This window comes from Hypomesus nipponensis, chromosome 6, assembly GCF_054491055.1.
Source record: "Hypomesus nipponensis isolate SF chromosome 6, ASM5449105v1, whole genome shotgun sequence".
NCBI classification, from domain to species: domain Eukaryota; kingdom Metazoa; phylum Chordata; class Actinopteri; order Osmeriformes; family Osmeridae; genus Hypomesus; species Hypomesus nipponensis.
The window spans coordinates 11,744,888-11,769,545 of record NC_140366.1 but is presented as its reverse complement, the minus strand read 5'-3'; the positions used below and the strand labels follow the sequence as shown (position 1 = coordinate 11,769,545).

General features: G+C 43.9%; 2 protein-coding genes across 3 annotated transcripts; one reads left to right on the top strand and one right to left on the bottom strand.

Annotated features, from left to right (window-relative positions):
* The first annotated feature begins 2,714 nt into the window (after nucleotides 1-2,714).
* chrna2b (cholinergic receptor, nicotinic, alpha 2b (neuronal)) lies at nucleotides 2,715-11,512 on the top strand. Its single transcript, XM_084699558.1, has 6 exons — nucleotides 2,715-3,324; nucleotides 6,694-6,845; nucleotides 7,820-7,864; nucleotides 8,230-8,339; nucleotides 9,300-10,494; nucleotides 10,784-11,512. Exons 1-6 carry the CDS (start codon nucleotides 3,051-3,053, stop codon nucleotides 10,907-10,909), a joined length of 1,902 nt encoding a protein of 633 aa, XP_084555684.1. The 5' UTR covers nucleotides 2,715-3,050; the 3' UTR covers nucleotides 10,910-11,512.
* Nucleotides 11,513-11,561: 49 nt separating this feature from the next.
* ptk2bb (protein tyrosine kinase 2 beta, b) lies at nucleotides 11,562-24,448 on the bottom strand. Of its 2 annotated transcripts, none has more exons than XM_084699556.1 (31): nucleotides 24,311-24,448; nucleotides 20,895-21,140; nucleotides 20,033-20,211; nucleotides 19,542-19,629; nucleotides 19,126-19,205; nucleotides 18,879-18,941; nucleotides 18,717-18,771; nucleotides 18,403-18,543; nucleotides 18,189-18,263; nucleotides 17,873-17,974; nucleotides 17,635-17,752; nucleotides 17,388-17,424; nucleotides 17,170-17,201; nucleotides 16,944-16,988; nucleotides 16,740-16,837; nucleotides 16,338-16,419; nucleotides 15,987-16,087; nucleotides 15,782-15,897; nucleotides 15,532-15,632; nucleotides 15,318-15,407; nucleotides 15,001-15,205; nucleotides 14,729-14,846; nucleotides 14,541-14,597; nucleotides 14,266-14,388; nucleotides 13,997-14,143; nucleotides 13,821-13,856; nucleotides 13,668-13,692; nucleotides 13,480-13,514; nucleotides 13,258-13,392; nucleotides 12,981-13,061; nucleotides 11,562-12,356 (listed from the first exon to the last, which is right to left on the bottom strand). In XM_084699556.1, exons 2-31 carry the CDS (start codon nucleotides 21,102-21,104, stop codon nucleotides 12,135-12,137), a joined length of 2,997 nt encoding a protein of 998 aa, XP_084555682.1. In that variant the 5' UTR covers nucleotides 21,105-21,140; nucleotides 24,311-24,448; the 3' UTR covers nucleotides 11,562-12,134. The 2 variants fall into 2 exon arrangements, with proteins under 2 accessions (XP_084555682.1, XP_084555683.1); XM_084699557.1 differs by lacking the exon at nucleotides 24,311-24,448 and adding an exon at nucleotides 24,165-24,279.
* Between the last annotated feature and the right edge of the window lie 210 nt (nucleotides 24,449-24,658).

The following is a 24,658-nucleotide window of genomic DNA, read 5'->3' as shown; positions in this document are numbered from 1 at the left end:
CTCATTCACAGACATCCATTTTGGGCCTCTAAGGCTTCCACCTAATTATCTTAATCAGGCCTTCTCCGGGTTTCCAACAATGAGAGTTAAGGAGGAAACTGTCTTCAACTTCCTCTACTGAAAGCCTCAGCAGCAGCCAGGGAAAATGTGGGGTTGGCTCTTGTGTTTATTTTTTTAAGAATGCCCTGGACACTGTTTAAATAAACTCCTCAATCCCCCTTCCTCTCTTTCCATCTTTCTTCCCTCACTTCTTCCCTCCATTTCTTCCTTACTGAGCCACTAACCGTCAGCTATGTGAACTGAGAACCAGCCTCTCTGTCATGCCTCCTGTCCATGAAGTGAAACAGAATGCTGGCTAGCAAGGATCCGACTGGATTTACTGGGCCACTACACCTGCGTCTCCTCCTTGTCTCCGTCCCCAGTTCCCACAACCACCTAGCTCACCCCTTTTCCTCTACCTCTCTACCCCCTCCCCCTCTTACTCCTCCTTCCCCTTCTAATGCCGGCTGTTTGCTCTTTCGTTCCCAGAATCAAAGAGGAGTCGCTGGCCTTTGAAGGCATGCTCCGTGCAGCTGCAGACATTGCCAGCAGGCTGGAAGTCTCCTCACAGGCCCTGCATGCGTCCTTCACCAGGCAGTTGAAAGACAAACATGCTATCCTCCATCGTTAAGGAGAAGACCCCAGGGCAACAGCACCATGCAAAACATCTAACAGTATTTGGCTCAGACTGGCCGATAATCCACCTCTGTCTGTGACTCTCCCCAGAACAGCCCTTGATTTTCCGGAAACCTGCAGGTTTTCTTCAAATGTGCTGTGGATTGTTCAATTTAGTGGATCTTGAGTGGATAGACAGGGAAGTATATCCCCCCAAGGGTGGAGGAGGGATTTATAATAGTTTTAAGACCATATGACATGAACTCTAGGTTTCAAGTGTGCAGTGCTCCCTACAGTGGCTACCCATGTGTGAGGAAAAGCTATCGTTGTAAACAAACGCAAGCTATGTTTTTCTATTTCGGTGCAATACAACAGAGTAGCTCATTCTGTACAGCATATATAAAAAGTAAGAATGTATTTCAAAACACACTTTCCATCAATGTTTTATTCCTGGAAAGATCAAATAACATGTATACATTATAATTGTGTTGGTTTATCTGAACGCAACAGCATGTTGCATGTTGTATTCTGTTGTGTTGTTAGCTATCAGAATTGCAATAGCATGGAACTCTTGTGTCTGCCACACAAATAGCTGAACGTGTCTGGGTCTGACTGTCTTGGTTCAAGGGCAAGACTGGAGGTTGGGAGAAAGCTCTGGGGCTGCTTTTTTGGAGAAGATATTTTGCACCCTTTTATAGTGCAAAGAAAGGTTATTGGGGCCAGAGGGGCAGAGGGTGCAGGGGGAATGTGGGGCCTCTCAAGGTGTAACTAGACTTTGTTCAGATGGGCTACTTTATTTAGATAAGGTTACACAGAGAAGCTTGAGAGAAACTTGAGAGAAGCTCAGAGAAAACTGTGGTGCTTGAGAGAAGAAGGGAGGGTTCTGCAAGACTTTCTTCTTCGACCCCTGAAAGGTCAACACAGGATAATGATGTATCTCTTTCTCATCACTACAGGGGTGGGGGACATGTGACTCCTGGCAACTTGATTCATGCAAAGAAACCCAGAGTATGAGTATCAACTTGAGGATATCTTTAGTAGTACCTCTTCTTCATCAGTGGGCTTGGTGTTTGCATAGCATCACTGAATAGAACAAAATTGGATGTTCACCTAAAGTGCATATTTAGTACAGGCCTGTACACTCAATATGGCAAAGTGTTTTGACTGTTGTGATAAGTGGATTTACTGTCTTGTTTGAATGTGAAGTATACTATATCAACTGGCAAGTATAGTGTTTTAAAGATAGCAAATAAAAATGCATGGCAAAACAAATAACTACATTTCTACAAGTGTGGTACTATTTATAAATGGTGAAACTGTTATTAGAGACAGTTTTTGCCAAAGAATAACGGGAAGAAATATTTTTACCTGTTCTGCTCTCTAGCTGCACTTGATAGTAACAGCCGAAAATTGTCTTATTGGTGAGATTCCCTTTTAATTAAGAACATTCCTGCTAACATGTTATGCTCATTGAACTACTGATGAAGTAGCTATCTTAGCTATCTTACGTAAAATGCATGAAATAGGCCATTTCTAATTCTGAAAGTCTTTAACGAAATAATCAAACATTCATTTAATCGAAACCATGGCATTAATTATTTAATTATATCAAATTTCAGATTTTTAACCCTGTGGGAACAAGGTAGATAACCTACCTTGTAGAGTAGAACACGCTTTAGGCTACTAAAATACTAATATATTTATCAGCCTAATTTGTCAGGGGACTTCAGTTTCGTTTAAGTCCCTCCTTTATCGTCCCCATCCAATGGGCAGAGGAATGACCATAAAGTGGGCTGCGCTGCGCTGACAGTCAGAGAAGGAGGGGAGGACTGGTCGCGATACATTCTGTTTATCTTTTTATACATCAGGCAAGATGGTTTTGAGCAGGTCGTTTTGGAAAAAAGACAACTGAAACTACTTAAAATCTAACGAAATTACACTTTTGGGTCAATTAAACGTTGTCGGCGAGTGAGCGGATGCCAGAATGGAGGTTGTAAAAAGGATGCGTAAAAGTTACAACCGTGCGTAACTAAAGCGCGCGATGCGTTAATGCTGGTAATATAATCAACTGTGGATTCCGTTATTGTGACGCATTTAAACTTTAAAATTTGTGAGTACACTTCTCAGTCTATGAAACATCAGAATCTAAATTCAGATGCATATTCATTGCGGAACATGTAAGCGCGTTTCTGATTCAATCCCTCCAAATATGATAAGTCAGTAGGTAGCCTATCTCTGACGATCGAATTTGTATACAAAAGCTACTCATCGAACAAAGTTAAGTTTGTGATCTACACCGATACCATTTAACTTCAAATCTATTCCGTCAATTATGCAATTTAGGAGTCACTAAAGCCAGTGGGCATGCAGTCAAAGAACGTCACACTCCCCCGCCCATGATCAGAGAGAATATCAAATCTGGTTGTGTCAAACTGTCCTCATGCCTCTTCTGCGAAGATGATGACACAAGAGACTGCATTCAAAGCGTTCAAAGCGACTGCAATATTTTCACCCGTCACGGTTTCAAGATAACCTTTCAAGTGGATGACCCAATGCCCTCAAATAATATAGTTTTTAGCTGTTTTGCTTGGACAAATATGGAACGCGGAATCAACCACCTGTTTTCAGTGAGGACAACCATTGTCTGGTGCTTCTTCTTATGTGAGTCAAGTATGTGAGTCAAGTAAGTTCGGTTTATGTTTTCTTTTGGCTTAAACTTACCCTCATTAAGGTAGGTTTGAACAAAATGAAACAATTACCATTTTTGCTGAACTGCTTTACGTTAGAAACGTAGCCTTTAGGCTGAATAGTTTATTATCATTTGAGGGTTTCCCACTTTCAATCACCTGTCATTACTATCATAATTAGCCTACTCATGCACTGCTGTATGCCGTGCATGAGTAAGTCCATAGTGAACTAAAATATACATGTGTAGTGGACCTCTATGCTGATCGCTGTGTTTGACTACTGCAGAAATGCAGAACTTAAGATCCAATTCCCTATTATTGCCTGCTTTAACTATTAATTCATTAACTTTTATCTGAGGGTTTCGGTTGCTTATCGGTGCTTATCTGTGGGCAACTGTGAAGCCTTTTGATTTCATTTACAGTAGGCTATTGTCCTCCCTGCGCATATGCTACAGGTGTGTTTGCCGCTTCCCAGCCCACACGCATGTGGATCTTATAGACGCGGACAGTGAGCTCTGCCTTCATCCGTATTGTTGATAAGACAATAACGGTATTCACGGTCTGACGGGTAGCCTATATATTACATGTTACAACGCTGCAATTGACAACTTGCTTGTCATGTGAATTTATTGATGGATTTCCGAAAGCCGAATTCTGACAGTAGCACGATTGGCCCGAGAAGTTGCTGACTCGGGCAGGGCTACACTCCTGGGCAGCTTTTCCGCCCGAGGCACAATCGCCTTGCCAAGCAGCTTGGGTACTGTCCAAGATTCAAGCCTGGCACTGAGGTGTCATCTCGTTTTGGATCTTCAGTGAAAGAGTGCTTTGATCTGAGACGCTGGAGGGGTTTCTGTCAAGCCTCGCATCTGCCCTTGTCTTCTGCGCCTTCCCAGACGGACGAACAGATGCGCAGTCATCACCGAGCGTCAAGCGCGCACATAATTGTGGTCCATACGTGGTACATGGCCGGTGGAGAGCGCGTGCAGAAAACGACCGAGATGTACTTTACAACAGTTCTGTACACGTAGTGCAAAATAATCAATTGTAATGTTTCCAGTGATAATTAGGCTAGATTTTTTTTCTCTTAATGTGTAACATGTTAAAAGAGGCCAAACGTTCTACTCACCAAATAAACCAAAACCTTCACCTGATGTTTTCTCCTCCATAGTGGTTGCATTTAAATAAAATTATTTTTCCAAGGACATATATTGTTTCAAATCAGGGATGTAATCATAATATATATTGGGGGGTACACCCCCCCCCAATATTCAAATCAGGTCAAAATGTCCCCCCCAATATATTGATGTAAAAATTAAAAAAATATATAAATGTATGCTACGACAGGCAACCATGCACGCTGTCCAAAATTATCACAACATGTAATAACTAGCTGAACTTTAAAAAAGGAAAGGACATTTCCCCAGCAGATTTCGTACCCCTTAATGTTGACTCCATGGCTACAGCCTTGTTTCAAATAACTTTTATAAATTGTGTTTTGGTCTCCATGAAGTTTACTGTGGTGTCAAATATAATGCTCCACCTGTAATGTAAGCAATACAAAGATATTCATGAACTGGGCCCCAAATAGAGGGGCCATGTAGAAGAACACTTAGTCTGTCTATGCAGATTTGTCTGGGCCTCATCAAGGACCTTCAATAATTTTCCCTTTCACATTTAAATTTAGCAGACATTCTTATCCAGAGCGACTTACAGTAAGTACAGGGACATTCTCCCCGAGGCAAGTAAGGTGAAGTGCCTTGCCCAAGGACACAACGTCATTTTGCACAGCCAGGAATCGAACCGGTAACCTTCTGATTACTAGCCCAATTCCCTAACCGCTCAGCCATCTGACCCCCTTTCATGTCATTTATGATGTCCCTGTCCCATGCCCTCCTTCACAGGGCTGGCAGGTTTACTTTAGAGGTGATAAAGGCGTGCAGAGATGGCCCTCAAATCCGTGTCTCACCACTTGATAATGGTGCAGTCCTAAGGGTGTGTAGCCAGCCAGATGCAGCCAATCAGAGGCGTTGTTTCAGCACCCTTACCCATTGCACACCCCATTAGGTAGTGCTCTGCAACACTTTTACACCATCCAATTGCACCTCAGATATTTGGTGCTTGTGTCTGGGAATCCCAAACGGGCCCCTCAGTGAAGTTGCAGAGTATGGTATTGTATTGCTTTAAGTAAAGCAGTAGTCAAGGCAATGTCTGCCATCAATATTACCATATAAGTATCAGTGAGGAAATATCCATGGATTCAGTTTATCCAGATTATATATAAATCCACAAGATTATCATCAGTCTCCACAAGATTTTCATAATCATAGCCAGATCTTTGAAGTCTTGAGTTCTCTGGGAAGATCACATACACTCAGCTATGGGTGTGACTGAATTTTTTAGATCTGATGTGTCACCCCCCACTTGTGTCTGTAAGTACGGTGTCAGGGTTAATGGCAACATGTTTTAGGCGTCACCGACTGACAGCTGGCAGCTGTAACAATAGATGTGTAGCAGTTTGAGTTTTACCCAGTATCCTTCACTCTGGTGGATTATCTCACCTCCAGTTAGCAGCTGTAAGTAATGATGTGTGTAATTGATTACATTGATGAAGGACTCAACGGTAATCCTCAGGAGAGGGACTTCCTGTCCGGAACGCTCTATTCATTCAGCGTGACGATAATGAGATCAGAGTGTCAGCTTGTCCTGGAGTCTGTCTAGACTCCCAACTCCGAGTCAATTAGATTAAGCCTCTCCCCCAATGAAGGAGACACACCACACATACTAACAACTCTACGGTCACCTATCACATCTTCTTTAAATGCACAGGGAGTCTGCTGCTTCCACTTACTGCCATTCTACTTCCTCCTACTCTACTTTATCAATTCCACTTCATTGTGTTCGACCTCCTCCTACTTACAGTATATTTTACTTGTTTCTATTCTATTTCCTCCAATTCTACTCCCTTCTTCTCCTGCTACTGTACGTGCTCCCTGTTCTGTTCCCATGTCTGTTTTTATATCAAACCATCTTTTTCTTTAAACAATTTATTTTCCATTTAGTCCATTTCCTTCTTCATCTTTTGAACCCCTGGTGTATAGAATCAATCAGTGTCTGATCAAGAAGGCCAGCTGAATTCACATCAGAAAACATGACCAAACAAGACCTCTAGAAGCTCACATCTTACCAAAATAGAAATAGTGCCAATAGCAAACATAAGTGACTCCACTACAGAGAATTGTAGCCTTCACATGCCCATTAGTCCATACATTCACCTACTGTTCATCTTGGGGTACAGACATCAACACGATTCTTTATGACAAACTGACTTCTTTGTCTTTTCTTGCCCCTGCAGTCTTCTGCCATGAGAAGACCCACTCCCATGCTGAGGATGAGCTTTTCAAGAAGCTCTTTGTCCGTTACAACAAGTGGTCCAGGCCTGTGCCAAACATATCTGACGTGGTCATCGTCAAGTTTGGCCTCTCCATCGCACAACTGATTGATGTGGTAAGCAGAGCGCCTGCTCTCTTCACAAAGAAACATATTTTCTGATTATGTGACACATTAGCACTTACTTGATTGGAAAAGTAAATCTTACACCATATGACCATTTCAATTGAAATTATATGAATAGATTCAAATGAAAACATTTCATGTCCCTTATTTTTTTATATTCCGATTGTATTTCACTAAACATGACAAGATCATAAATGCCTGTATGAGGCATATGTAAAATGTACCTAGCAAGCACTAAACAATTTAAACTGTAGAGGTTTATCCACAGCTACTGCTAATATGCTCCACAGTAGTCCAAAGTAGCTACACATCCACACACTGTTCTGCACATCCTTACAGTTATTAACAACTGGAGCCAGGACAGCAGCTGTGAATGATGTGCAAGTGACCCGTGAACTGAATTGATCAGTTTACAGAATGATCAATCAATAATGTTCGGTGGGAGGTCATAGTTTAGTTTTTTTTCTCCAGATTTTCCATGGTACCTTCTGCTGGAGTGGTTTATTATAGTTCACACATTTATACAGTAGATCATACATTTCTGTGATTCTCAACCTTGGGCACAAATAGTAGTACTGCAGGTAACCTGTAAACAACCCTTTCCATATGGACCAGCCAAAAAACAACCTTAAAAGAATTAAAAGGGTTATGCAACCTTTGACCCTGTTTGGTGGCATGCTTTTCTTCAGCGAACATTGCTGTTCATCAGTTTATTAAAGTGAAGTACGCTGCAAGCTATGTGTGGGACAGCCTTGACCTTCCTAAAGACCTCAGCAGATCTGCCTGGACTGAACCCAGAATTCAGACTGACTCAGCTTTTTTGTCTACAAACTTCTTTTATCTTTCTTTCCCCTTCTTGTTAACACTTGCTGATGTTGCTCAGGTATCGCTCCCTGTCTCCCTCTCTCTGCCTGTCTCACTTTCCCTTTTCTCTCTGTTCCTTCCACTCTTTCCCTCCTCTGCAGGATGAGAAAAACCAGATGATGACAACCAATGTCTGGCTGAAGCAGGTAAGCAAAGAAGCAGATACTTTTAAGTGTTCTCAAACTCTAGCATTACCCAGTGTGGGCCTTTGATGTGTCCGTAGAGAAAAGAGGCCAGAGGCTATACAGAATAACCAGAGGATGAGAGAAGATTCAAAGACACAAAGGGCTGGATGCCCTTTTAAAATCGTACTTATCATCTAAGAACAGAATGTCTTGGCCTAATTTTTTCCTCTCCTCAGTGCTTATGAAAGGACAGTTCTCCTTGTATTCTCTAGGTTTAGGCTGGATCACAGGAAAGATACCTGAGAAAATCTGTGAAGCACTTTGTGATATCCCTTGTAGAAAGAGATATACTGTACACTGATGAACATGTTTTTGATTTTCTTCAGGAGTGGAATGACTACAAGCTTCGCTGGAGACCCTCAGATTATGACAATGTGACGTCTATTAGAGTTCCGTCTGAACTCATCTGGGTTCCTGACATTGTTCTCTACAACAAGTAAGCAACAATAACCATTTGTCTTTAAGAATTCGACAGGTTTTCACAACTTCTGTTGATACTAAACTTGACTAGAGAGGAAAAATTGAATTGTTGTCAGTGTCGTAAAACGTCAGTGTCCTCTAGTAGGTCCCCAACAGTGTTGCCTGAATGTAATGAGAAGTTTGGCGATACCTCCCTCTAGTGGCTGGTGGCAGTACTGGCCAATGCCTCTGAGCTGCTGCATCCTGTTATGATGACACAGCTGACCAAAGTAAACTCAATTTGCTTTGAGGGAAAAGGCTACTTCTGTCTTAAAACAAAAGGAGGTACGAGGCCGTTAACAATCTGCTGATTTAGTCTTAATCACTGAAACCACTAATCCAATCTCCTACAGTTGATTACCATGTAAGCCAGTCATTGGCAACTTCTTCCCAAGAATAAATTATTCCTTCCTGGAAAAAGACAGTATTTAATGATGGAGTTCCACATCATCAGGCTTGTATAATGACTATCAGTGACTGAAATGAAAACGGTGTGAAAGAAAGATGAGATGATAAAACACATCATGTCTCAGGCTGCAGCTACAGTATTATCAGCATTCAGCTGAGGAATGAGGATTTGCAGGGTGCTTCCCAGAGGAGGTAAATTAAATCGGCCTTAGAGAAGATGTCCCGGGGAGATTGCTACGGAAGATAATAACTCTTCTCTGATTGGTTGGTGGTATTTCATACCCAGGTTTATGTTCACTTGACTAACTGTTGAGTTTTAGGCAAGACAAACAGCGTGTTGTTTTATGATCCATTTAGGATTAATTTAGTGGAGGAGAAAATAGGATACAGCCCTACGCAATTTTACGTTTGGCTCAGTAATTGTGTGTAGTGACATGAGAGACACCATTTTTCACCAAGTGTGGTTGTATTGAAAGTTGGCCATACAACTTTGTTTCCCAGCTAACTGAATGTTGTGCTTCCCTTATAGTGCCGATGGTGAGTTTGCAGTGACCCACATGACTAAGGCTCATCTCTTCTATAACGGCAGAGTCCTGTGGGTTCCTCCGGCCATCTACAAGTCCTCCTGCTCCATCGACGTCACCTTCTTCCCTTTCGACCAGCAGAACTGCAAGATGAAGTTTGGTTCATGGACCTACGACAAGGCCAAGATTGACCTGGAGAAGATCGAGGACACAGTGGACCTCAATAACTACTGGGAGAGTGGCGAATGGGCCATCATCAACGCCGTGGGAAGGTACAACACCAAGAAGTACGACTGCTGCCACGAGATTTACCCGGACATCACCTACTTCTTCATCATCAGGAGACTGCCTCTGTTCTACACCATCAACCTCATCATCCCCTGCCTGCTCATCTCCTGTCTCACCGTGCTGGTCTTCTACCTGCCCTCCGACTGCGGGGAGAAGATCACCCTGTGCATCTCCGTCCTCCTCTCCCTCACCGTGTTCCTCCTCCTCATCACCGAGATCATCCCCTCCACCTCGCTGGTCATCCCCCTCATCGGGGAGTACCTCCTCTTCACCATGATCTTCGTCACCCTCAGCATCGTCATCACCGTCTTCGTCCTCAACGTGCACCACCGCTCTCCGAGCACACACCAGATGCCGCCTTGGGTCCACACCGTGTTCCTAGACCTCATCCCACGCTGGCTCTTCATGAGGAGGCCGGCTCCGGACGGCCGGCGCCGCAGGTTGCTGCTCCTCCAGCAGGGGGCGACGGTGGCCAGGCAGCAGGGCCGGAGTCTCGCCACGCACAGACACACGGGCCCCTGTCTGAGCACCTCGGCCAGCTGGCTGCAGGACGGCGACATGGCAGGCGATCCCCAGAGGCCTCGCTACGAGGACCTGGAGCTGGGGACACTGTCCTCGTACTTCTCTTTCCGCCCGCCGTCGCCCAGGCCCCCTGGCTCCACCCCTCCGCCGCAGCCCAAACACACCGCGCCTCAGGGTCGTCAAGATGCAGGAGGGGTCGGAGGCGGCGGAGTGGCCAATAGGAAGGTGGCGGTTGGAGGAGGAGGCAGGGTGAATATGGTCCGGCGGGCGACCAAGGTGGATAAGATGGTTTCAGATGTGGCGTTCCCTCTCAGTCCCAGTGTGCTGCGAGCGCTGGAGGGGGTCCACTACATCGCCGATCACCTGAGAGCAGAGGATGCTGACTTCAGTGTGAGTGTTATACTTTTATACATTTCGCTGGGGCTTTATTTCAAGGGGCTTGGTTGGTTGATCAACATTGACCACTAGATCATATCAGACTACACCACTGCTTTTGAGTTACGTTCTGAGGAGGGAACATCACTGTACAGATAATAAACTATACCTATCAGGAGAGAGATGAGATGGACATTTCTTTATAAGACAAAGCAAAGCCTCATGTATCACACTGCATCCTTCCGGTATTGGGCAATCACATTTTCTCTCTCCTCATTCCTCTTGTGCCCTCTCTCCTCTCCAGGTGAAGGAGGACTGGAAGTATGTTGCCATGGTGATAGACCGCATCTTCCTGTGGATGTTTATCATCGTGTGTCTGCTGGGAACCATCGGCCTCTTCCTGCCCCCCTGGCTGGCCGGCATGATTTAGCCACCCCTGCGTGCGCTCTCAGCAAACAGCAAAATGACTGGTGCTGCCCAAGAGCGCCGGGCTGTTACTGCTTCAACTCTGAAGTGGGAAGCAGCTGACCTCCAGGGGAGGACATCTGGGGTTCGTCATTTCTGCTTTTCACCTTCAGAGGGTAGGGAGCATGTAGGGACTCAAGGGGAGAGCAGGTGGGAACTCTAAATGCTTTATGGACAACAGCTTTTCTAAAGGACAGAGATGGTTCCTCCTGCTCTCTTTTCCCCTGATACTGCTGCCAAACAATACCAAGCATATTTTTTGAATGACTTGTCATGTAGTACAATAAATATAATTATGAAGAGAACTACATTCAGAATTTACTAAAAGCATTTTTGGCTATAGGAAGTATTGGTTAAAAGAAGTGATGGTATCTGTTCCACAAGGGTCACAAATTGTTCTTTCCATCTTCCTTGTCTGATAGCCCTGAATGCACTTACATTAACACATATCAACTTGAGTGAAGCTAAGATGATAGGATACATTCTAGAGTTCAACAAACAGCCTTTGAGTAAGAACAGAAATGTAGTCAACACTATGAATGAGACCCGACAGGTTAAGTGGCTGAGCAAGGCTTCTGTGATATCTTCATATTAAACATTTAATGTTTTTGGTTTTATTCATTTTAATATATGCCAAATTATCAGGATTATTGGTTTTTGACATTATTGACAAAACATACTTTGAGAGGAACATAAAAAATATGTTGACATAATATTATATCTCATAGCATACATAAGATGCATTTTTTATCTCATTTATTTTCTTTCAACAGTCTCAACAAAGTAATGGCTCAAAAAAAACTTTTCATATGAACTTAGTAGTAGAGTAGAAGGCTACCCACTCCAACTATTTAGTAAATGTCTTATTTAACAATTTAGCTGTATACCACTTTACAACCCCCGTTTTATAAAACAACAAATGTTTAAAGACTCCAAGTGAAAAAAAGTATTGTTTTGGTCAACATTAGTATCTTTGGCAACCAAACACTTTGGAGAGACCTCCTGTCCTCCTCAAAAATCTCAGTCACAACTTTTGACAGACAGACACACCTTTGCAGGAGTCTATAGTCAAGGAAGCACGTCACACCAACTACAACATGTCCACTCAGTCTTCAACATGCATGTGTGTGTCCCCTGCGGCCACACAATACATCCAGGACCCTCAAGAGACCAGACCCCGGTGAAGTCCATTAGGAGGCCTGGGGTTTGGGCTTGGCCAGGTTGGCCCTGACCCTAGCCTGGTCCACGGCGTCCAGCATGTTCTTGCCGTCCATGGCCAGTGTGTGTGCGGCGGACAGCAGCTGCTTCTTACACTCCTCCTTCAAGGAGGTGATGGCGTTCTGCTGCGCCAGGCGCATCTTACTGATGACCTCCGCCATGTCGTGGTTCAGGAGCTTCTGAGTGCCTTCAATCTAAAGAAGGTGGAACAGAGGGAAGGGAGGAGGGAAAGGAGAGGGAGGTGGGGAGGAGATCAGGGGGGAAAGGGGAGGAAGGTGGGGAGGAGAGCAGGGGGGAAAGGGGAGGAAGGTGGGGAGGAGAGCAGGGGGGAAAGGGGAGGAAGGTGGGGAGGAGAGCAGGGGGAAAGGGGAGGAAGGTGGGGAGGAGAGCAGGGGGAAAGGGGAGGAAGGTGGGGAGGAGAGCAGGGGGAAAGGGGAGGAGAGCAGGGGAAAAGGAGAGGAAGGTGGGGAAGAGAGCAGGGGGGAAAGGGGAGGAGAGCAGGGGGAAAAGGAGAGGAAGGTGGGGAGGAGAGCAGGGGGGAAAGGAGAGGAAGTTGGGGAGGAGAGCAGGGGGGAAAGGGGAGGAAAGCAGGGGGAAAAGGAGAGGAAGGTGGGGAAGAGAGCAGGGGGGAAAGGAGAGGAGAGCAGGGGGGGAAGGGAAGGATAAGGGAATGGGTCAGATGACTGGCTTATTTATTTATTACTCTACATCAGTAACTTCTTATATTTCTGTAAAAGAGTATCTTTATTGCAGCTTTTTCCAATTCAAAGTTAAGATGAAAACACTTTTCTAGTTTCTTCATACAGGAGGAAAACTACCTCAGTTTTGATGGAATCATGTAAGGTGGGTAGAATCTCATCCACATTGCGAATCAAATCCCGTAGGGTAAGTCCTACAGACTGAAATGCAAGAAAAGACAGTTACTTCTAGCATGTTACCACATGACACTGCTAAAGGAAAATTACCCAAATTCTAATAAGCTTTCTTATCAAGAACTCAGACATTACCTTCACAGTAGCATTAGTACTGTATAACCCATCCCTGACATGTTCCTACAATATAACACATAAAGAGACAGCAGAGTCCAGCCTGTACCTTCACAACAGAGATGTAGTTCTCAGGCTGTAGAGTGCCAATGTCATTCTTCAGCTGCACCACTACCTTGACCAGCTCCATGACTGACTGATACACCTTGTCCTCAGAGCGGTCCAGTTCAGCTGTGGGGGCCGCCTGAGGGAGAGAGGGGAGGGGGATAGAGAGACCCTGGGATCGAACTGATGATCAGCGGACACAGGAAGTGTGTGTGTTTGTGCTTACCTGAGCGGTAAGTCGAGGAGGCTTCTCTGGAGGAGCTGAGGTCAGACAGGAGCGACATAGTGAAGGACAGAGAGGGAGACTTTCACTAACACACACAGAGGCTCAGGATATTCTATTGGTACAGTATATGAGCCCTGTTATACTGCTGTTTAACACATGTCATAATGTAAACTCTGGAGAACACTCACCATGAACATTCTCTGGCACTGGCAACTAGGAACAAAGAAACCAAAAGTGAATATAATGATTCAAACACAGAAAACCTATGTGTAACAAGTGGAGTGACAAACCAACAGACATAGACTGACAGACAGACAGACAGACAGACAGACAGAACCTACCTCTGGACTGTTCACTATATTGGAGCCCATGGGATCCTGAAAAGAAACAGGCAAGTTCACAAACTGACCTCCTTCTTGAACACCTCTTCCAAGACTGACAAAGAACAACGTGAGAGAGAGAGAGACAGAGAGAGAGTGAGGGGAGAAGTGCTGGGGGCCAACAGTGTGTTACCCACCAGTAGTTTCTCCTCCTTCTCCAGCCACTTGTTGTCCTCCTTCATGTCCTTTTTCTGCTGGAGGAGGGTGCTCTGCAGGAGGTCTCTGTCACTCTGCCACAGGCGCTGGGCCTCCTCCTTGGTGGGCACCGCAATGAAGTCCCTCTCCTAGAGGACACACACAGCACACATGCAGGTATATTAGGTGAAGCACACAGTGCTGCCTGTTTGTACGGTATATTATACACAGTGTACTATATCAATGTATGCATGTGTATGTGTATGCATACCCCCATACTGCGTCGTCGGGGAGACAACTTTGGGACCATCAAGCTGTTGGTGGAGTCCAGAGGAGACTGGTAGTCACATGGGCTGGCCAGGTCTGGAGAGCTGGCACACAACGCCTCGTTCAGCTGGCCAACACACAAACACACACACAAACACACACACACAAACAACACACAAACAACACACAAACACACACGTACATGAACATGCTGGCCAACAAGAAAGAGACAGTGCAGTGGGACAGGGAGAGTAAGGACAGCTACAGGAGGTTCTGTACCTCAATGTGCAGGCCAAAGCTCGCTTGCTTCCCGAAGCGCCCTGGCATCCTCGAAGGCTGAGGGGAAACACACACACACACATATTGAAACAATGATGTATACATGCACCATGTAAAAGATTACCCTCGGTACCCTCAGTACTGTAGACGGGTGCATTTTTGATCAAGAGACAGAAGCATGTTGCTACCTTAGGAGGAGGTTCACTGATGGTGAACTTGGGTTCAAAGAGCTTGGTGGTGCGCGCTCCTCTGGCTCTGTCCCTTAGTCTCTCCACCTCCTCCTCCTTCTCCATCTTATGTACGTCACTACAACATTACACACACTAATCATATACAGCATCAAGGTCACCCAAACAAAGAAAGTTTAAGTGGATTCATCTCAAGCAAATCATACCTATACGGGTATATCAAGTAAGCAACCAACCAATGAATCAACAAACAACCCGTGTGTGGTCAGCACCTGATCTTGACCACCAGCTCAGTGAAGGTGGGTCGTTCCTGGGGGTCGTAGGACCAGCAGCGGGTCATGAGGGAGTAGAGGGCGGGGGGGCACTCCTCTGGTTTGGGCAGCCTGATGCCCTGTTCCAGCTGGTTGATCACATCCCTGTTCTCCAGCCAGAAGAATGGCTGCTTCCCACGGCTTATGATCTCCCACAGGCACACAGCTGTGGGAGGGACGAGAAAACAAGGGGAAACATGAATCCTACTCACTGCATCCTCCGTCTTGTCACGGTTCATCTTGTCGGGTTAGCCTACAGCTTACTGCTCCACACTTACCAAACATCCAGACATCACTAGCCGATGTGAAGCGTCTGAAGTTGATTGATTCAGGAGCCATCCATTTGATCGGCAGTCTAGTTACTGAAGCTGTGAGAATGACACCAGGTAAAAAGTCATTTCTAGTCATCTATGTGTCTATACAACAGAATCTTCCAGTGCACTTTGCTCCATGGTGGTGCAACGATGGTGCAACGTCATTATCAACGCTTACCTTTGTAGTACTCCTCTTGCTCTATGTATCTGGAGAGACCGAAGTCACCGAGCTTCACACAGTCTGGAGCGGCCACCAGAATGTTGCGCACCGCAATATCTCTGTCACAACACAATACACACACATACAAAGTCAAAACATTGAGGCACCAGACGCAGGAATATATGACATCTCCATGTACTTTGTCATTCATTTCTAAATGATCATTCTTTTGTTGTTGTTTTTTGTAGGGTTGAAGGTTCGGTCCTACCTGTGCACCATGTTGACCCCCCCCAGGTAGACCAGGGCTTTACAGATCTGGAGACAGTACAGGACCAGGGTCACGTTGGTCAGATTCTGCTGGTTCTGGGCCAGGTAGTTCCCCAGCTGGTGGCAACAAACATAGCAGACAATGAACTCTCTAGAGACATCCCAGAAGTGTCTTCCTCCCTTAGAACCACCTGTCAGTCACCCACCTCTCCATGTTGGTAGAGCTCCATGACGATCCACACTGGGTCTTCTTCTATGATTCCAATGAGCTTGACGATGTTAGGGTGGTCCAAGTTCTTCATGATCACTGGCGCACGAGCAAATAGAATCAAAGATCTGGTAAACAGTCACAACCTCAGAGAGCAATCGTCTTCCATCGTGATAGTGAATATTAAAGACTGATAGGTTAGGCATTATTGGATTTACACTGTTCAGAGCTGAATATGTGTAATAACACAAAACAATGTGGAAGGTTGTATGATTCACTCCTAGACATTCTATGAGAGAATGAATATAGATTATTCCAAATGTTCAGTTGTGTTCTATGGTGTCAGCACCTGCTTCACTCATGAATTTCTCCATGACGTCAGGAGAACAGTCTTTACAGGTCTTCACAGCCACACTGACCCTGTCTCCATTCTGGTTCAGGGACACACAAGTCAACATCATGAAAAACAATCATAATATTGTAGAATTCAAATAATAAAGTAATATGATATAGAACAATACTACTACTACTAATAGTGTCAATAACGTTACAATATCACTTCTGATGCTGTAACAGTGCAATCCCCTCCGTGCCACATAGAACTCATTAGAAATGTTAAAAGCATCCAAGGAAAGCATAAGCAGGCAAAAAAGAAGATATTTACAAAAGACAACACAACAGATGTCACCAGCAAAGCTTTACCATATCTGCATTTTTACTGTAAGATAATCAGAGATGGATACTTCCTTGCCTTCTTTTTGTAAACGCCATCGTAGACCTCTCCGAAAAACCCGGAGCCAAGAATTCGCCCAAGGACTATGTTCTGTCTTTCAATCCCGTACTTCACCACTGAACACAAGCAGGATCCATTTTCATAATGAGGCCTCACATAACGTTTATTACTTACTAAGACTGAAAAATATCAAACCCCAGTACAAAGTAAGACTCCACTCACCAGACTTTGGCTTCTCCTCCATAATCTCACAATAAATATCAGATCCTATATTTTTAAAAATATTTTCAAAAATGTGCATTCAGTTATGGAAGATACAACTGTGTCGTCATAATAAGAGTGGAGTTGACATTACTGTGTCTAACACCAATTATGCTTGATGATGCACTGATGTAGAAGTATTTCTGTATTTTTTTATTTTTTTATTCAAAAGGAAAAGCTGACTCACCCATACTGTATCTGAAGTTCTCTGTGTCCTTTCTGCTCCAACGAGGGGGGGGGAAGAGCGGGGGAAGAAAAGAGGAGGATAAGAGGATATGGGAAGGAGAGAAAGTGGGGGGGTGAGACAAGAGATCTACATACCTCACAGCTACGTAAATATACTAAAAACAAGTAGATGCTATACTTGAGTTACGCTTGGAAAAAAAGCAGAGCTAATTAGCTTACGTAGTTGGAATTGCAGGTAGAGAACTTCTTTGGGTATCTATGGATGACAAAACAGATGTCTGGTTAATACACAGACTTTATGGTTCCTGTTCTTCTTCTTCTGTTCCTTCTGTTATCAGCATCAAGGAGGATATGTGGTTTAAGGAGAGTATTAGATACATAGACATGAGAAGGCAATGACAAGGAGACCAGGAAATAAAGCATCTCTACAGACTGAGATGCAGCCCATCAGCCAAAAACCTCCTACCTTTGTTTGTTCTGGAGATGAACGTGTCATCCTTGCCGCTTTCCAAGCGGCAGTATGCGTCAATAAGGTCCACCATGTTCTCAGCCATGGCAAAAGTGGCCACGTTGATGGACAGGGACTAATGGAACAAAAACAAATAAATCATTTGCATTTTACCTGGGATAGTTTGTGTAAGCATGTCAGTGCACCGGTATAAGAATTTAGAATATAGAGGGCAGATGGAAGCTCCAGCTCTTACTTGTCTGGCTCCCTCTATGTCCAAGGTGATGAGGGCTTTGCCATCAGTCTGAGGTAAGTGTTTGATGTTTTTGATTTGTTTAAAGTCAGCAATACACACAGGCTGAAGAGAGAAACAATGATATGCATAGATTATTACCATAGGTTTCATTACAAACTTGCATTCATTACACTGTTATGAGACAAAGGAGTCAATAGTTATTTCATCAAGACATGTTTTTGCTCTTGATAATGGAAAAATATTGAGGGAAAGGTTAGGATTTTAAACTGGTAGTACTGTGGTATGGTGACCACAGTGGGGAGCCTGACAGACGTACTGCTGAATCTTTTTGGGTGCGCTGGCGAATTCCCTTGGCTCTGATCACCAGCTCTACAGACAGACTCCAGCCTTGCTGTGAAACAATATATAATATATGTTAATCACATGAAAAGACATTATTATCCATACAAGTATTATATACAAGTTAAACGCATCCTATAGTTTGTTCTAGTCGTTCTGGATGCCAGAAAAGAGGCAAAAGCAAAGCTCACCACTAGCTCACAGGGAAAGACCTCCTCGTCGACATTGACAAATTGGATCAAGGTTTCAAAGAACTTGATCATGCAGTCCTCCTCCTTCAGCGTGGCGTACTGCTGGAACGTCTGCTGGATGAGCCTCCTCAGCGCTCTGGGCTGCCAGGAGGAGCATCAACACCAGTCAGACACCAGAGCTTCTGGACACCTTGGAGCTGGATCGAGTCAGCTCTCGCATTTAGGGATTTGTTGAAATCATGTAGCCTACTTTGTGCAGTGTGTTTGACGAACTAAAGTCTGTGCACATATTAAAGACAGAGATTCAGGGTTACCTTCATGCTATCTATCAGCCCTCTAGGAAAAAAGAGGTCCAGCCCCACCTCCTTCCTGCATGGTCACAAAGAACACATTAAGATACTCCTATGTTTCACAACCAAAACAAAATATGACAATTTAAGTTCAGTTGAATTAAATTGAAAATAAACCAAACTTACTCCAACAGCTCAAAGTTTGACTTTTTTTCAAGACCTTTCGCGTTCATGTCTTTATAAAACCTCCTGAGAAGATTGAGTGAAAAGACAGCATGAACACAGACCAACATTAAGACGAACAACATTTGCTGTGTGAAAAATGTGAGGGAATTCAAACGTGGTCCAGTTTCTGCGTGTATGTGTGTGTCATATCTGTTTACACGACGACCAGGCCGGGGGAAAAGTATGCAGAAAGAAAGCAGCTCCTCACCTGATCTCCAGACAGCCTAGCTGCAGGGCCATCCCATCACTCACTTTACTGGCATGGTACTGCATGTAGTCACTACGCACCTAACAGAACACACAGACAACAGGGAGAATGTATTTAATAATGTTGATTTTTATCTAATGTCAGCTGTTTTCTGCAGATGTATTTCTCAGTTTTGTTTGACACTGTGTACAATGCTCCTAAACCCTGTTCCTGGAGAGCTCCCATAGATTAGGTACTCCCTTCAAACCTTTACATACCCGATTCCAATAATTAGCTGGATGACTACCTGGTTATATGGTGTTGGAGAGAAAACCAACAGAAGGGTTGCTCTCCAGGAACAGGGTTGGAGTGTAAACCAACAAGAGGATGGCTCTCTAGGAGCAGATAGGAGAGTCCTTGTCTAGCATTTTGCTCACCTGTTGGTAGAAGTAGAGCAAAGTGGTCTTGTCCTCTTTAAACTTCTCCAGGAAATTATCTGGGATGTAGCGCACCCGCAGGTCATACCTAGAGCACAGAGAGGGAGACGGGTGAAACACAAACAGCAGTCATGTCATTTTCTATTTCTGTACTTGTGGAAGCACAGCATTTGGATTCTCAAAAATCCATTGTTTCTTGGAAGCCTTCCAGACTTCAACATAAACATGGACAGAATTCCAAGAAAGAGAAGTGCATGACAAGTGCACACAGGTATCCAAGTTCACAGAAGGTGTAATCATAAACAACATGATAATAAACAAACCCCTCATCTTCCTGCTTTCTTACCTCCATCTCTCTCACTTGCAGTCTGCCTCCTGCCTTTCTCCCTTCTCCCTCTCACCTAGTCCCCCTCCCTCTCTCCTCCCTCATCTACACCCACTTACCTCCCTCTCTCCCCCTTCCCTCCTCTCTCCCTGTCCATCTCTCTCACCTCCACTCTGCCTCAACATGGTGACTTTCATAGCGTTGCTCCACCTCGGCCACGGTCAGATCATGGTGGAGCCAGTGCAGCTCCTCAGACTTCAGGTGCTTCAGCAGGAGGCCATAGCAGTTCTTGTACTGGATGTTGGGCCCGAGTCGACCGCTGTTCAGAATAGACTGGATAATAGCCTAGTAGAGAGGACAAGAGTGACAGGGGTCTTTAGTTGATGTTTAGTTATGTTTCATTTCATTTGGTATGTATTCATAATATTGTAACTCTTATGAAATCATGCTTTTTGGTTTCCAAAGTGGATTTTGTCTTATTTGTCAGTTACTCTGGCAAATTACAGGAGTCACAAACATGAGTCATGACAGGAGTCACAAACTAGATTAATAACCCTCATCAGAATGACTACAGCAAGCTGAGGAATTAGCCTTGGTTTCCCAAAACCTTAAAAGATCATCTGTCATCCAATGCCTCAGAAGATTGATTAATGTTAGAGTTCAGAGGACTAATGAGAGATGTGAGCTGTGAGTATATTCTAAACAGAAAATCCTTAGGGTGCTATCTGGAAAGCTATGATTGGTGTGTACTAATGCACACAACTCAAAACATCAGCAAATTCCTAATTCTTTCAAATACACAGCTCAAATGTAATAGGACTAAAGATAGAGATAAAAGTACCACAAAACCCCCAAAGATAGAAGAAACAGATCTGGGTCTTCAGCCCAGATGAGACAGACGAGATAAAAAAAGAGCAAAAACAGAAAGATATGGACAAAAAGAGAACAGAATGATAGAGAGAGAAAGATAGAGACAGCGTATCAGTACACCATCATATAGATGACTAAGAACAATATCTGCCCCTCACCCTAATCTGCCAGGAGCTGTCACACTTGACCAGTTTAAAGTTCTTGCCCAGGTTGCTGCTTGTGGTGAAGCAGACTTTAAGGATCTTGACTGGCCCTCCATTCCCAGCGATGGCTGCGTCCTCTGGGCTAGGTTCTGGCCCGTTGTGGCCTGGGCTGGGTACCTTCCAGGACAGTGTTCGGGTGTCTCCTGACATGACCTCGTACATCATCAAGGCAGGGAGAACAACATCATACCCACATCATTCCTGAGGAGGAGGAGGACATGCTGTTGTAGACATTGTTGAGAATCTCATGATCCCCACAGAGTTTGACGCTCTGGTTTGTAGCTGACTTCAAAGGAGGTAGTCTAGTATGAAGCAGTGGGCAATCTGTCAGTTTAGCATGACCCCCTCTTCTCTGTGCCATACCACATCCATGTATCAATGCTCATTTTACAGTGGATGTCTGGGAAAACCTTGAAAACCTTTCTGTATTGATCATCAGAAAAAACTGACTAACGACGAATGGTTTGTTGTGATGCCATAACTTGAGGTAATGTTATTTACTGATGAACTGCAGTCATTCCTGTTTTTAGATGTTGCTGTGTTGTATGTGCTGTTGCAAAAAAAAAATCTCTGGAATTCAAAATTCAGATGAACACTTCAGATCCCCCTGATCCAGAGTGTTGGTGTATTACTCCCAGTGCAGTCGATTCACAGATATACAGATTACATTCCTGCCTCAGAGTACATGTAACAGCCTGTGGAGGAGTCACAAGACAACAATGTGTCAAAGTTTTTTTTAAATGATGGGACTCAAATCTTGAGAGACACAGCCTCTGTATTTCTTCATGCGAACAGACTCAATTTCACTAAACATAGCGTACATGTTATTGCCAAGTCATTGAAATAGCTGTTACACACAATTTCAACTTCGGCCATACGTGACATGAAACTTACCACTGACAGCAACAACAATTACACAACTACACGTTGACGCTGCACAATGAAACCAGAAACAAAACTTTGAGGTGTGAGCGTTTTTACACTTGTCACAACACTTCATTTCATGTTCTACCTCAGCCTGTTTTCTTCACACTGTATTTAATAGTGAAAAAAAAGTTCTAAGTCAAACCCATGTTTGCTCAGCCTAGAGCTTCTCAATCTTCCTCATCTTCCTAACAAACTTACTCTAACAGTCTAAAAGTGAAAATGTGCCTTGTATACTTCACACATCTGACGGAAAACACGACATGAAACTTCAGCACCTTCTCATTATCTCAAGACAAAGCCAATATCATGACTCGTGAATAACATGTCTAGGTACAAAAGAAGACAAAGAAGTACCTTACCTGTCAAACATGCAGGTCGGAAAACATGTCACATTCAATAAAGTGACAAACCTCAAAATGTCTTGTGTACGTGTATGAGTGACATGGCAGGTTCCTCATATGAACACAGCCCTCGGTCATGGGGCTGGATTGTCTGAGGAGAGCTTTGTGTCAAAGTCTGCTATATTCTCAGGCTTCCTGATGGTACTGTTTTGCTAGCCTGAGGCTGTGAATTCCTCACCCTGTGTGTGTGTGTGTGTGTGTGTGTGTGTGTGTGTGTGTGTGTGTGTGTGTGTGTGTGTGCGTGTGAGTGTGAGTGTGTGTGTGTGCGTGTGAGTGTGTGTTTGCGTGGCCGTGTGTGTGTTTAAAAATGCAAGTATGTCTCCTCAAAGATGATTATGTAACACACATTCCAGAATTCAATTTTTATAAACATTGATGTTGAAACAAACTTCATAAGATTATTGTCTTCTACCTACAGAGAAACTGGGAGTTAAACATGTTACTTTTAATATTGCTACTTGTTTTTTGTACATGTCTTTGCAATTTCATGCAAAAGGGTATACAGTTTCTTTTCCACCATATTTCAAATCATTGAGTAGGCTAACATCTCAGCCCTGTGTCCAGGCCCCATTACATGTGTGTGATACTTGACCTCTGAACTATCATCTTTAGAAAGCAAACACCAGGACCTGAGCACTATGTGCACAGATACAAGGTAAAGACTGATATGGGGGAAGGGGGGAGTCTGATTGGCCAGGAGGATCTGAGTGAGAGCATGAAGAAGTAACATATCCTGGCTACATCTGAAAATTGAAAGCATGGCTGGAGATTACCATCATTTGCTCTTTTGGCCTCTAGCATGATTGTCAGAAATGTTCTCTAAATAAACTCAAGACACAAAAATTGTGTAGTGGGCTATGTTTCTGCGAAGAAAGTGACTGTCAAACATAGACTCCATTACAAAACGGAAGATTTATGAACTGATTTAGGCCACATTGATCCTTAACCAACGATTCAGCTCAGTGAGTCTAATTAAGATCGTTGTTGGGGATATGTTTCTTTATTCTGACTGCATTCACGACCCCAAACCCTTCATAATGAACTTTACAGGTTACATGCTTGTGCATCTGACACGCCCGTCATGCCAACACTGGAGTTGTTATGGCAACTGTTCCACTTTCAAGATTTCTTATCTTGGGTCTGAGTAGGATCTGAGAGCGGAGTGGTTTTGCCACAGACAGCCTGTACAACAGAGCATGTCTGATTATGCAACCTCTACTTTTTGTACCAGCTTATCTGTTGTTAGTATTTTTTATTACAATGTCTACGCTTATGACGTTTTCAAATAAACGTCTAACTACTAAACATTCCTTACCTTCATTCTAGGGAGCTTATAAGCTCGTTTGATAGTTCCCACATTTCTCTGGGGTGAGAAAAATTCACCTTAGACTGACTGTGGTACTAAGACTATGGCAATCGGTGAATGTTTATTGGCAAGTAGAGCTTTAAAAGAGGTGTTATGACAGATGAAAATGAATATATTTCAACTTCCCTTTTCTATCTACCCCTTTTATTATGGTAAGAACAGCCATCTTTTTCTGAGAAAAGTGGGGGTGAGTGTTGCGTTTAGTTGGAAGCAAGTATTGCATGCAATGCCTTGGCTTTGGAATGTGGCCTAACAATTTCACCTGCACAGACTTGCTATGATAATGAAGAAGCTTGTAAGTACGGCACTCAAAAGCTACTTTGCACAATGCTAAATCAAACATTATTCTCGGTCAAATATGATCACAATAATTGACGCAGCTCAAGTACGCTACCTCTGTAGCCCAACCCTATACATTCCCGAAAATAAACTTAAACTACTGCTGCCACGTTAATGTAACACTCGGGAAACCCATACTGTTATCAACCATAAAAATAAATGTAGGCTATACGAAAGAAGTCGTTAGGCTACCTTCCCAGCTGCATCCGTCCCGGCTGCTAGCTCTACCTCCTCGATCATGGGCGATTCACTTTAAGTTGTTAACATTCGTGATGTTTATTTCTGCAAATGTATCTTTAACATTTCTAACATTTCACAAACAAATGGTGTGGCCATACCTTAAAGGAGGGCCTTTCCTCCACGAATATGTGAACGAAAGTGTATTCCTTATGGGCTTACTCGTTTAAAAGGCCTGACCGTTGTTTTACTCGAAGGTGCAAAGCAGGTATTTGAAAAGCCACTCCTTGTCCTTAAGCGTGTGGTGTAGACACAGGTAGCATGTCTATTTCCTTATTACGCGGTTACAGTGCTCAGGCCAGGGTACGCTCACTTCAACTCCATGTAACACATAGCATTGCTTCCAGTAAAAATTCGACTGAACGGTCCATTATGTTTATTTGAGACTAAATTAACAAATTAAACCCAAATACCAAGTGCTTTAGGTCAAACATGGGCAGTAGCCTGTA

Excerpts from the sequence above, each read along its gene's own strand:
- chrna2b (XM_084699558.1), top strand. The coding sequence starts at position 3,051 with ATGATCAGAGAGAATATCAAATCTGGTTGTGTCAAACTGTCCTCATGC. Across the intron at positions 3,325-6,693 it reads CTTCTTCTTATGTGAGTCAA|TCTTCTGCCATGAGAAGACC; the intron begins GTATGTGAGTCA and ends TTGCCCCTGCAG. Across the intron at positions 7,865-8,229 it reads CCAATGTCTGGCTGAAGCAG|GAGTGGAATGACTACAAGCT; the intron begins GTAAGCAAAGAA and ends GATTTTCTTCAG.
- ptk2bb (XM_084699556.1), bottom strand. The coding sequence starts at position 21,104 with ATGATGTACGAGGTCATGTCAGGAGACACCCGAACACTGTCCTGGAAG. Across the intron at positions 17,202-17,387 it reads CTACCTGCAATTCCAACTAC|AAAGGACACAGAGAACTTCA; the intron begins GTAAGCTAATTA and ends TCGTTGGAGCAG. Across the intron at positions 13,693-13,820 it reads ATATAGTGAACAGTCCAGAG|TTGCCAGTGCCAGAGAATGT; the intron begins GTAGGTTCTGTC and ends CTTTGTTCCTAG.